The sequence below is a fragment of the Dipodomys ordii genome, unplaced genomic scaffold, assembly GCF_000151885.1.
Source record: "Dipodomys ordii isolate 6190 unplaced genomic scaffold, Dord_2.0 Scaffold105, whole genome shotgun sequence".
NCBI classification, from domain to species: domain Eukaryota; kingdom Metazoa; phylum Chordata; class Mammalia; order Rodentia; family Heteromyidae; genus Dipodomys; species Dipodomys ordii.
Window position 1 is genome coordinate 1,064,278 of NW_012267321.1, and position 13,070 is coordinate 1,077,347.

At 51.9% G+C, this 13,070-nt stretch overlaps 1 protein-coding gene across 1 annotated transcript in view; it reads left to right on the top strand.

The window, feature by feature from the left end:
• Prr12 (proline rich 12) overlaps positions 1–13,070 on the top strand; it is a 25,076-nt gene that overhangs the window by 9,080 nt on the left and 2,926 nt on the right. Inside the window, exons 6-11 of the mRNA XM_013027667.1 lie at positions 1,193–1,635; positions 7,145–7,261; positions 7,483–7,616; positions 7,826–8,286; positions 11,776–11,901; positions 12,186–12,283. Of these exons, the coding sequence (XP_012883121.1) occupies positions 1,193–1,635; positions 7,145–7,261; positions 7,483–7,616; positions 7,826–8,286; positions 11,776–11,901; positions 12,186–12,283 (1,379 nt within the window). The remainder of the gene's footprint in view (positions 1–1,192; positions 1,636–7,144; positions 7,262–7,482; positions 7,617–7,825; positions 8,287–11,775; positions 11,902–12,185; positions 12,284–13,070) is intronic.

Below are 13,070 nucleotides of genomic sequence, written 5' to 3' on the forward strand. Positions count from 1 at the left end.
AGTCTCACCGACTTTCCTGCCCAGGCTGGCTTTGAACCGTGATCCTCAGATCTCAGCCTCCTGAGTAGCTAGAATTACAGGCATGAGCCACCGTCCCCCAGCTCACTTTTGGCTTTTTTTGGTGATTAGAGACAGAATCTCAGACTTTCCTACCGGCACTGGTTTTGAACCTCAATCCTCAGATCTCAGCCTCCCAATAAGTAGCTTGGATTATAGGCGTGAGCTACCAATGCCTGAGCTAGGTGATGGGAATAGGCTTTGGAGAATGGCATCTGGAGGAAAACAAGGCTTGAAAGAGCCAGGAGTGGTGGTGTACGTCTGTTATTCCAGCACTCCGGAGACTGGAGGTAGGACAATAAAAGTTCCTGGGCTGGATAGTGAGACCCTACCTCAAACCAAACCAAACCAACACAGAAAGCCAGAACTCAGGCGTCACAGGAAGCGAGGTCCTTGGTGGGATCTTGAAAATAGGGAACTGAGAGAAAGGCTGAGGGTGAAGTTGAGAAAGAGAGGTTGAGGGCAGTGAACCTAGGAGGGAAGGGAAGAATTCTGTTGAGAGCACAGGCTGGAAAAAGAAGCAGTTTAAAACCAGGTAACCATGGCTCATACCTGTAATCCTAGCTACTCACATGGCTGAGATTTATTTTAATTAATTAAGTAATTAATTTTGTCAGTCGTGGGGCCTGAACTCTGGGCCTGGGCACTGTTCCTCAGCTCTTCAGCTGTAGACTGCGCTCTACCACTTGAGCCTCAGCCCCACTTCCGGCTTTTTCTGCTTATGTGGTGCTGAGGAATCGAACCGAGGGCAAGCACTCTACCACTGAGCCACCTTCCCAGCCTGCAGCTGAGATTTAAAGATCATGGTTTGAAGCCAGCCAGGGGAGAAATGTTCGTGAAACTCTTATCTACAGTGAGCCATCAAAAAGCCAGAATTGAGCCAGGCACTGCTGGTGGCTCACACCTGTAATCCTCGCTTCACAGGAGGCTGGGATCTGAGGACCTCAGAAAAAGCTGCAAGTGGTGCTGTGACTCAAGTGGTAGAGTGCCATCCTTGAGGTTGCACCTAGGGATAGCACCTAGGCTCTGAGTTCAAATCCTAGGACTGGCACCAAAAAAAATGTAAAAAATAACATCAGGGATGGCAAATAGCATCCGATCCTGACCACCTCCCCACCCCCCTTCTCTTTCCTAGAACCCCCGATGCTGGAAGAGAAGCCTCCCCCCTCCCCACCTCCTGCCTCCACACTTCAGCCCCCACCACCTCCACCGCCACCTCCAGCCCTGCCCTCGCCACCCCCGCTGGTGGCACCTGCAGCCAACTCGCCACCACCACCTCTGCAGCAGCCACCCACACCTGCACTGCCCTCGCCGCCGCCACCCCCACCTCCTCCCCCTCCCCCTCCTCCCCCTCCACCAGCAACTGCCCCTCCAGCCGCCCTGCCTGAGGAACCCGCAGCCCCGTCCCCTGAGGACCCCGAGCCCCCTGATGCTCGGCCCCTGCACCTGGCCAAGAAGCAGGAGACGGCAGCCGTGTGTGGGGAGACGGACGAGGAGGCGGGCGAGAGTGGCGGAGAGGGCATCTTCCGGGAGCGGGATGAGTTTGTCATCCGGGCCGAGGACATCCCCTCTCTGAAGGTGAGCCCCCAGCCTGCTCCTGGGAAACTGGGCCTGGTGGATTTGACTACTGGAGCATTGATTGAAGGCCTGCTGGCCGTGGGCCATGTTGGGGTCAGAGGTGGGCTTTCTGGGTCCCCCTGGAAGATGAGATCTGATGGCGTATAGAGGAGGCCAGTGGGGGACCTGGGGACCTGTGCGGTACCCCTCGTATGTGGCTGTCCATAAGAATGTTGGGTTTTGGGGCTGGGAAGGTGGCTCAGTGGTAGAGCGCTTGCCTTGCATGCATGAGGCCCTGGGTTCGATTCCTCAGCACCACATAAGCAGAAAAAGCCAGTAGTGGAGCTGTGGCTCAAGTGGTAGAGCACTAGCCTTGAACTGAAGAGCTGAGGGACAGCGCCCAAGCCCAGAGTTCAGGCCCCACGACTGGACCCCCCCCCAAAAAAAAAGAATATTGGGTTTTCTCTTTTCTTGGTAGAACCCAAAAAACTACTCTACCCTTTGAACCATACTCCCAGTTTTTGTTTGTTTGGTGCTGGTTCTGGGGCTTGAACTCAAGGCCTGAGCGCTGTCCCCTGAGCGATTTTACTAAAGACTAGCACTCTACCACCCGAGCCAGCCACAGCTTCACTTCTGGAAAAATTTTTTGTAATTTATTGGGAGATAAGGGTCTCAGGTACTCTCCTGCCTGGGCTGGCTTTGAACCATGATCCTTGAACTCACATCCTTCTTGAGTAGCTAGGATGACAGGTGTTGGCCACTAGTGCCAGGATTTATATTTTCCTTCTTTTTTTTTTTTTTTTTGGTCAGTCAATGGGGCTTGACTATGGATCTGGGCGCTGTCCCTCAGCTCTTCAGCTCAAGGCAAGCACTCTACTGCTTGAGTTACAGTACCGCTTCTGTTTTGTTTTTTTTTTCTTTTTTGTAATTTATTGGAGATAAAGTTCTCAGGGACTTTCCTGCCTGAGCTGGCTTTGAACAGTGATCCTCAGATCTCAGCCTCCTGAGTAGCTAGGAGTATATTTTCCTTTTAAGACCAGGTGGTGCTTACTTTGCCCAGGGTGGCACAATCCTCTTACCTCTACCTCCTGAGTAGCTGAGATTACAGGTGGGCATCACCGTGTCTGGCTTTAAAAGGGTTATTAATATATCCCACGTATATGCTTTTGGGGATGTAGCAGGGAGCAAAGCAGATGAGACTCTGCTCTTTCTTTTCTTAAGGACTTTTTCAAGTGGCAGAACAAGTCTAAAGAGAATACGATGTGGTTTATGTTGCCATGATAGGAGGAGGCAGTGGACAGACCCACCTAGCCCATTCACCTGCACCTTTTAACAGCTGACCATTGAGTGTCAGGTTGTCTTAAATACCCCAGGTAGCCCAGGCCGTTTACCACTTCCTCTCTGCAACAGGGTTTGGCAAACTTCAACCTCTGGGCCTGATCCAACCCACAGCCTGTATTTATAAATAAAGTTTTATTGGCACACAGCCACACTCATTCATTTACATACTATCCATGGGTATTTGCCCCATCCAGTGGCAGAGTAGATCTGGCTCGAACATCCAGAACTAATTTATGCCTTCCGGCCTGGCCTGTTTTGGTGACTTCTCTCTAATGTGCTTTTTAAGTTTGTGGGGATAAGGGGCTGGCTGAGGTCAGGGGATTGTGGCTGTGATGATGGTTGTGATGGGGTTACAGGTCCTGTAGGCATCAAGCCGTGCTGGTGTTGGGGGCTCAGCAGCCCATGGTGGCACCATTGTCTGGGCTTATCTGTGTCTGGTTGGTCGTATATCGATGGTGAGCAGGACAGTGTTGGGCATTTGGTGTCCTTAATCCCTTTGTGTGAAACCTTTCCTGATGTTTTCTTCTGAAATATGGTGAAGAGATCGTGGATTGAATTAATGTAATTAGTTTCTGTGTGTCTCAGGAGGTAAACGTCACATGTTCTTTCCTATTTCATTTTATTTTCTATTTTTATTCATTTATTTATTTTGCTGGCTCTGGGGATTGAACTCTGCTTGAGGTTTTTTGTTGTTTTTTTTTTGGCTCAAAGCGAGTGCTCTACCACTTGAGCCATAGAACCACTTCTAGCTTTTTTGAATAGTTTACTGGACATATGAGTCTCCTGCCCAGGCTGGCTTTGAACTATAATCCACAGCTCTCAGCCTTCTGAGTAGCTAGGATTACAGGCATGATCTAGCAGTGCCCAGTTTCTATTTTATTTATTTGCTTATTTTAGTGGCAGTCCTAAGGGCTTGAACTCAGGGCCTGGGCTCTGACCCTGAATTTTTATTTTTATTTTTTTATTTTTTATTTTTTTCGGTCGTATGGCTTGAACTCTGGGCCTGGGCGCTGTCCCTCAGCTCTTCAGCTCAAGGCGAGCGCTCTACCACTTGAGCTACAGAGCCACTTCCGGTTTTCTGGTGGTTTATTGGAGATAGGAGTCTCACGGTCTCTCCTGCCCGGGCTGGCTTTGAACCGCGATCCTCAGATCTCAGCCTCCTGAGTAGCTAGGATGACAGGCGTGAGCCACCAGCGCCTGGCTATTTTTATTTTTTATTAACTTAAGGATGCTCTACCATTTGAGTCACAGCTGTGACTTGCGGCTTTTTCCTGTGGCCAATTGGAGATAAGAGTGTCACCCATGTGCCTGCCTGGGCTGGCATCAAAATGTAGTTCTCGGATCTCAGTCTCCTGAGTAGCTAGGATTACAGACAGGTGCCACCAGCACCCAGCCCTGTCCTTAATTTACAAACAAGAAAACCTAGGTTCAAAGAGGTCACCGTGTGGATTCCTGTCCCCCTTCCCGGCTGGGGTGGGAGGGGAGAACAACTGGGGCCCCACGTGGTTGAAATCACTTCCACGCGTTTGCAACTCAGACCGCACATCTGCCTGCCGGCCAGGGAGCCTCTGGGCTCAGCACCAGCTGGGTGCCATGCCTATTCTGGTGCGACATTGACCGTGACCGTGGTGAAAGGATCAGGTCTCGGGGCCAGGGACCTCAACTTTCCTGATTTACCTAGGAGGAAATTCATGTGGGTAGGGAAGGAGCCCATGGAGCTGGGATGGAAGCCAGAGCCATTTGATAGCACATCCCAGCTGACACGGGCCAGGAGAAGGGGCCAGGCAAGGACTCAGGAGCTTAAAATACAACGGGGGGGGTGCAGAAGAGGGGGGAGCAAGAGAGGGAGCGAGAGAATGGGGGCACAGAGCCCTAGGCCCCAGCCATCCTTGTGCATGCCAGGACAGGGCATGGTTCCACGTTTCACAGCCCAGCCTTGGTATGAACCTGACTCTTGACCCTTGGCTCAGCTTTGCTCCCATCCGTCTGTGCCTCAGTTTCCCCCACGAGGGCCAATCATAGCAGTCTCTCCTTGGTGCTGTGTCCTAGGCCTCACCATGTCCTGGCCTGTCCCATTCTCCCATGGGGCCCAGCTGGCAGAAGGAGCCCGGGAATGTGTTCGGTGTTTATCTCTGGGAGGTTGGGTCAGCCTCCAGGACAGGGCTGGGGAAAGCCCAGGACCAGGTGATGTTACAATGGGCGCAGTCTCGAAGCGCCCGCCTGCTCTTCTTCCTGGGGTTCTTACACTGCTGAACAGTTGGCAAGTGGGGCATGTCAGAGTGCATACCTTCTCAGCAGGAGGATCCAGAGCTCCTGGGCTTGACCCGCCTGGGCAAAATACTGAGATATTGTCTCCAAAAACTCTTTGCTCTGGTGGATGTAGGTTGGGTGACAGAGTGGAAGGTAGACACTGGGAAGTGGTTCAAGGCCAACTTGGGGGGGAAAAGTTGGCAAGACCCCATCTCCACCAATAAAAGGCTGGGTAGCTGGGTGCTGGTGGATCACGCCTGTCATTCTAGGCTACTCAGGAGCCTGAGATCTGAGGATTGCGGTTCAAAGCCAGCCCAGGCAGGAAAAGTCCATGAGGCTATTATCTCCAATGAACCATCAGAAAACTGGAAGTGGCGCTATGGTTCAAGTGGTAGAGCGCTCACCTTGAGCTGAAAAGCTCAGGGACAGTTCCCAGGCCCAGAGTTCAATCTCTACGACCGACAGAGAAGGAAATAAAAAACACTGGGTATGGTGACCACCTGTCCACTCGGCTACTTGGCATATATAAATAGGCTGGTTGGGGTTCAGGCTAGCTTGGACATAAACATGAGACGTGCGTGCGTGCGTGCGTGCGTGCGTGCGTGCGTGTGTGTGTGTGTGTGTGTGTGTGTGTGTGTGTGTGTATGCATCCATATCCATACTGGGGCTGGAACTCAGGGGCTGGGCAGTGTCCCTATGGTAATAGTTTACCACACAGCGCCACTTCTGGCTTTTTCTATTTATGTGGTACTGAGGAATCGAACCTAGGGCTTCATTGCCTGCTAGGCAAGCATTCTTCCACTAAACTGGCTGGCTCTGAACCGTGATCCTCAGATCTCAGCCTCCTGAGTAGCTAGGATTACAGGTGTGAGCCACTGGCACCCGGCCTCTGAGATTTTTTTTCTTTTTTTTGGTCAGTCATGGATCTTGAACTCTGGGCCTGGATGGCGCTGTCCCTGAGCTCTTCAGCTCTAGGCAAGTGTTCAACTATTAAGCCACAGCGCCACTTATGGTTTTCTGATGGTTAATTGGAGATAAGAGTCTCATGGACTTTCCTGCCCAGCCTGGCTTTAAACTGCAATTCTCAGATCTCAGCCTCCGGAGTAGCTAGGATGACAGGAGTGAGCCACAGGTGCCCGGCTCTCTTGAGAATTTAAACAATGAGAAGCTAAGAGACAGGGATTAAGTCAATGGGCTACAAAGCCCAGTTTGGCAGGCATGAGGCCTTGAGTTCAAACTCCAGTAATGGGAAAAAATTTTTAAAAATTATTACACATGCCAGGCGCCGGTGGCTCATGCCAGTCATCCTAGCTACTCAGGAGGCTGCCATCTGAGGATCACAATTCAAACCCAGCCTGGGCAGGAAAGTCCGTGACACTCTTATCTCTCATGAACCACCAGAAAACCAGAGAAGAGAAGCAAGGAGTAACTAGGATGTCACAGGCCAGTAGCTGTAACTGTGAATTCTTTATCTCCAATAAACCACTAGAAAACTGGAAGTGGCACTGTGGCTCATGTGGTAGAGTGCTAGCCTTAAGCTGAAGATTTGAGGGATAACGCCCAGGCCCAGAGTTCAAGGCCCACGATCGACCAAAAAAAAAAAAATCTCAGGAGAGAACCTGATTGGTCCTGACGAGCAATTAGAGGCCAAGTTGAGAGTGGCTTAATGTTTTGCCTGCCCATTGGTTGTCCCCTGGTCAGCTGTCCTTTAATCAACTTCCATATGTGAGGCAGCTTCCTGGTTTTGGTTTTTGTGTTGAAAGTGGGTGTGGTCAATGAGAGAATTACCTGGAGAAGCTGGTAGGGCAAGGCTTGTGGGCTGGCCAGCCCTCCTTGGTGAATGGCCACATTCACCAATCCAAGTTGTAGAGACCAGAAATTGCAGGCCAAGGTGTCCTTGGCCCTGCCAGCCTTACCCTACCCCATGCTGCTTCCACAGCTGGCACTGCAGACGGGGCGCGAACCCCCACCCATCTGGCGTGTCCAGAAGGCTTTGCTACAGAAGTTCACTCCAGAGATCAAGGATGGCCAGAGGCAGTTTTGTGCTACCAGTAATGTAAGCTTGCAAGAGGTGGGGGTGCAATGTAGACTTGAGGGGACCCCCCCGTACCCCCCCCAGAGTGCCTCTGTGCTTTTGGAAGGAAGGGGATCTGGAATTCCTGGCCGGGTCTGGGTGGTTGTGGTGGCAGTGCAGAGGGGAGACGTTCTTGGTGGGGCTGTTTGGCCAGACGGGTCAGGAGAGGGGGATTTTGCTCACAGACCTCTTTCCCTCTGTAGTATTTGGGGTATTTTGGGGATGCCAAAAACCGGTACCAGCGCCTGTATGTCAAGTTCCTGGAAAATGTCAACAAGAAGGATTACGTGAGAGTCTGTGCCCGGAAACCCTGGCACCGGCCACCAGTGCCAGTCAGGTACCAGCATGGGGGAATGGGCAGGGCCCACACCCCCAGGGCTGTGGGGCATCCAAGACAAAGGGAAAGAAAGCCAGGTGTTGGGAAGAATAGAGACCTTGGAGAAGAGGGCTTTTGGGGAGAGCAGGGACTGTTCCTGGGCTAGGATGGGAGGGATCCCCAAGAATGTGTAGGTGCCCTGACTGCAGGCCTTTCCCATACCTTTCTAGACGCTCCGGGCAATCCAAGGGCCCCTCCTCAACAGGGACTGGCTCTGTACCTCCACCCAAGACCCCGGCTCCCCCTCCCAACCCTGAGAAGACGACTCCCGAGAAGCCCCCTGAGCAGACGCCTGAGACACCTGTGCCTGAAGCCCCTGCCTCTGAAAAGCCATCGCCACCCCGGCCCGTGGAGAAGGAGAAAGAGAAGGAGAGGGTGTCACGGGGGGAGCGGCCACTGCGGGGTGAGAGGGCCTCTGCTGGGCGGCAGACCCGGCCCGAACGGGGTCTGGCCACAGGACAGTCTGCTTCCCGCCTGCCCAAGGCCCGGCCCCCCAAGGTGAAGGCTGAGCCGCCCCCCAAGAAGAGGAAGAAGTGGCTAAAGGAGGCAGTGGGCAACTCCTCGGCAGGTGGGGGCCCCGCTGGCAGCTCCTCGGATTCGGAGTCGTCCCCCGGGGCTCCCAGTGAGGACGGTGAGTCGTCCCCCCCCCACAAGCTGTGGGGTGACTCTGGCCTTGGGATGGAAGGTGTGGGTGATTGCTGCCCAGCAGGTGTCCTCAGCAAGATGGTGGCAGGACGTTCCAAACCACAGAAGTTCTTGGTGGTTCTGTGGTACCGGCCTAGGTGACAGAACATGGCACGCCTTTGCTCAGTTTTCAGTTATTACCCCCATATACAAATGAGGATCCCGCCGGGTGCTGGTGGCTCACGCCTGTAATCCTAGCTACTCAGGAGGCTGAGATCTGAGGATCACGGTTCCAAGCCAGCCAGGGCAGGAAAGATCGTGAAACTCTTATCTCCAATAAACCACCAGAAAACCAGAAGTGGTGCTGCAGCTCAAGTGGTAGAGCACTCACCTTGAGCTGAAGAGCGGAGGGACAGCGCCCAGGCCCAGAGTTCAAGCCCACGACCGACAAAAAAAAAAAAAAGAGGATCCTGGCCCCCAAATTAGTATTGGGAAGCCACACACAACAGACACACAACACCAGGCCTTGTTCCTCATCAGTTCTTTGGCCTTAATAGGCGTTGTCTGCCACTGAGGACGGGTCGAGCTGTGGGAACAGGCTTGAGGGAGGGGCTCAGAGACAGTAGTGTTCCTGGGACCCTGGGGACTGAGGTTGGAGGGCCACCTCTGTGGGCCTCAGAGCCCTTACCTGAGAAATTGAGTGAGAAAAGATAAAAGCAAGCCAGGCGCTGGTGGCTCACGCCTGACATCCTAGCCACTCAGGAGGCTGAGATCTGAGGATCGCAGTTCAAAGCCCAGCCTGGGCAGGAAAGTCCATGAGATTCTTTTTTTTTTTTTTCTTTTTTGCTTATGTGGTGCTGAGGAATCGAACCCAGGGCCTCATGCATGCAAGGCAGGCGCTCTACCACTGAGCCACCTTCCCAGCCCTCCATGAGATTCTTACCTCCAATAAACCACTAGAAAACCAGAAGTGGTGCTGTGGCTTAAGCCCAGAGACAGCTGAAGAGCCCAGAGACAGCGCCCAAGACCAGAGTTCAAGCCCCACAACTGGAAAAAAAAAAAAAAAGGCAGGTTGAAAAAATGCCTCCATGAGGGAACCCCACATCTTCCTAGGGCAAGTCAGCTTCACAATGACAGTAACAAGACCATGCAAAATGCTTACCTTGTGCCAAGAAGAATTCTAAGCCATTATATTGTTGGCTTGTTTTATAAACCCCGTGAGGTGGGTACAGCAGAATTATAATCCCAAGTGTCAGGATTATAGTTATGTGCCACCACACCAGATTAGAACAGCTAGGTCTTTGGCTTATGATCTAGTCTCTTAGCATTCCTTGGGTCACAAGTGGTCATATGACCATGCTAGGCTGCAAAGGCATGTGGGAAATGTAGTTCCAATTTGGTAGCCAGCATCTCACCGGGAAACCAATTTTCCTACCTCTAGTTCCTCCTTTGGTGTTTTGAGACAAGATCATAACTGTGAAATCTAAGCTAGCCTCAAAATTTCTTTGTAGCCTGGGTTGACGGCCTCCCAAGTACTAGGATTATAGGTATGTGCCACGGGTGGTTTGCTTTACTTTTTTTTTTTCTTTCTTTTTCTCCTTCCCTTTTCGTTTTTATTATGTGTATTTCACACTGCCCAGAATGGAAGCCAGGGTTTGACACATGCCGGCTGTCTCCAGGCTTTGATCATCGTAAACCACATAGTCATCATAAAACTCTGTCTTGGTGCGCTCTTGCAGCTTGCTTCTTCCTTCCTTCCTTCCTCCCTCCCTCCTTCCTTCCCTCCCTCCCTCTCTCTCTCCCTCCTTCGTCCATCATGGGGCTTGAACTCTGGGCGCTATCCCTGAGCTCTTTTTGCTCAAGGTTAGCACTCTACCATTTGAGTCACAGTACCACTTCTCAATTTTTCTGAGTAGTTTAGTGGAGATAAGAGTCTCATGGACTTTCCCACCTGCGCTGGCTTCGAACCTCAGTCCTCAGATCCCAGCCTCCTGAGTAGCTAGGATGATAGGCATGATCCACCAGCACCCCACCACCCCCAACCTACCCACCCACCTTGCTCATGCCCCATTTCTTCCCTCAGCTTTTTCCTGCATCTTCCCCCTCAGACCTGTGAGCTCAGCCCTTTGTCCTCCTTACCTTATCGTAAGGACAGTTCCCATGGAGACAGAGTCACCAGCCCATAATACCTGGAGGCCATCTCACCTCTTCTCCCTGTCTTCCACCCCCAAAGTGGGGGGAAAGGTGGCAAACCCTGCACGCACTGCAAACTCCATTCCCAATTAACCCTGGTCTTCTACCCCTGGCCCTGTGCCAGAGTTTCTACCCCTTGGCCTTTGAATTCTGTCCTAGCCACCCTACCTTGGCTCTGTCCTTTCTTCTTGAGTCCATTGGGCTAGCTTGAGGTTTCACCCTCAAATCTTTCCTCCTCTGGGCCTCCGGCAGGACATTGCACTTAGTTCCACTCATCCCCTGCTCACAGATCGCCCACAGCTCCCCAGTGCTTCAGGGAAAAGGCATTCTTAAGTAGGCCTCAGGTCAGGGGCCCTGGTGTGCACCCAGGTGATGTCCTCTCCCTCTGTCTTCCTTATGAGGTGATCTCTCTGGCTTGATCCACTGTTTTGGAAACCAGCTTTGCTAATTGTGTGCAGCTCTAGTGAACTGTGCAAGCCAAGTTCCTTGGCCCTAAATGTTCTTTTTTTCTCTTTCTTCTTTCTTTCTTTCTCTTTCTTTCTTTCTCTTTCTTTCTCTCTTTCTTTCTCTCTCTCTTTCTCTCTCTCTCTCTTTCTTTCTTTCTTTCTTTCTTTCTTTCTTTCTTTCTTTCTTTCTTTCTTTCTTTCTTTTCCTTTGTGCTGTTTCTGGGTGCTGTCCTTGAGCTTTTTTTGCCCAAGGCTATAGTGCTCTACCATCCAAACCACATCTCCATTCCAGTTTTCTTTCTTTTTATTTGCCACTCTTGGGGCTTGAACTCAGGGCCTGGGCACTGTCCGTGAGCTTCTTTGGCTCAAAGCTAACACTCTACCACTTGAGCCACAGCACCACTTCCAGCACTTTTTCTGTATAGTTGATATTGAGGAATCGAACCCAGGGTTTCATGCATGGTAGGTAAGCACTCTACCACTAAGCCACCTCCCCAGCCCATTGATTCCAGCTTTTTTGGTGTTTAATTCAACATCAGAGTCTCATGGACTTTCCTGCTCAGGCTGACTTTGGACCAAGATCCTCGGATCTCAGCCTCCTGTATAGGCATGAGCCACCTGTCCTGAAAGTTGTTTCTTTTCAAGACTCAGCTTTGTGTGGCCTTGTTTTCCCAGGCCACAGGTCTGGCCCTATGCTCTGTATGGGGTGTGACCCTGCCATTCTGTCACACTTAGCTGGGGCTCGTCTATCAGACCCCCGCAGAAGACAGGGACCTTCCCCTCCGGAGAGATTTTGGTCCTGAGAGCACTCTGCCTCAAAGGATGCAAGCGTCACTCTGTACCCTGTTTTCCTCCAGAGCGAGCAGTACCTGGGCGCCTGCTGAAGACCCGTGCCATGCGGGAGATGTACCGGAGCTATGTGGAGATGTTAGTGAGCACAGCGCTTGACCCAGACATGATCCAGGCCCTGGAAGATACGCACGGTAAGCTGAGCCTGCAGCCTTGGGGCTCAGGGAGAGGAGACTCGGGTCTGGAGCCTGAGATCTGAAGGAGGAAGCTGATGTCTGGAGATCTGGGTTTGAGGGAGGAGGCTGGGGTCTCAACTTCTAGGTCTGAGGGAGGAGGCAGGTTCTGGACCCTGGTTGTGAAGAGAGGAGGCTGAGGCCTAGACACCTCCGTCTGAGGGAAGAGGCTGAGTCCCCAACCTCTCTGGCCTGGGCCTGGAGTGTCCTGGGCTTTCTGAAAAACTGACCCTGTGGCCTTGCAGATGAGCTGTACCTGCCACCCATGCGCAAGATCGATGGCCTCCTGAACGAGCACAAGAAAAAGGTCCTGAAGCGGCTGTCACTGAGCCCAGCCCTGCAGGTGCTTGGGGCTTGGGTGTGGGGTCACGAGAGGGGCCACGTCCTGGAGTGAGTTGTGATTCTCCTGGTCTCTCCAGCTCCAGGCCACTGGTGCTGCTAGGTGTGGCCTGATGGTGGCGCTGCTGTGCAGAGCGGGTGCAAGGATAAGCCAGGGCTTGGCTTATTCATCCTTCAGGCTCCCCCATTCCAGGTTTTAGCTCTCAGCACTAGAGTGGCCTGCTCGGCTGGATAGAACACCAGTACCATTCTTGGGAATTATTTTTTTTTGAGTGTGTGCCAATCCTAGAGTTTTAACTCTGTTGGTGCTGTCCCTGGGCTTTTTTTTCCTCAAGGCTGGTACTCTACCACTTGGACCACAGTTCCACTTCCAGCTTTTTGGTGGTTCATTATAAGAGTCGTGCCCACTTACCTTCTCAGGCTGGCTTTGAACCACCATCCTGAGATCTCAGCTTCCCGAGTAACTGGGATTATAGGTGTGAGCCACCAGTGCCTGGCTCATTCTTAAGAATTGTGTGATCTATGATTAACCTGGCAGGAGGACTCTGGTCAGGATATTAAAGTCTGGCACTAAGAATGTGACAAACAACTTCAAATTCTGGGGTAGATTTTAGGCTACCACTGTGGAATTTGGTTGAAATATCATGCTTGGATTGAGAATCCTCAAGTTTTCACAGGCTACGTAGACTCCTTGTAAATTGAAAAGTATCGCAGATCAGCAATACATTTAACTGGGCATATAATCCCAGTCACTCAGGAGTCTGAGGGCTGAGATCTGAATATCATGGTAT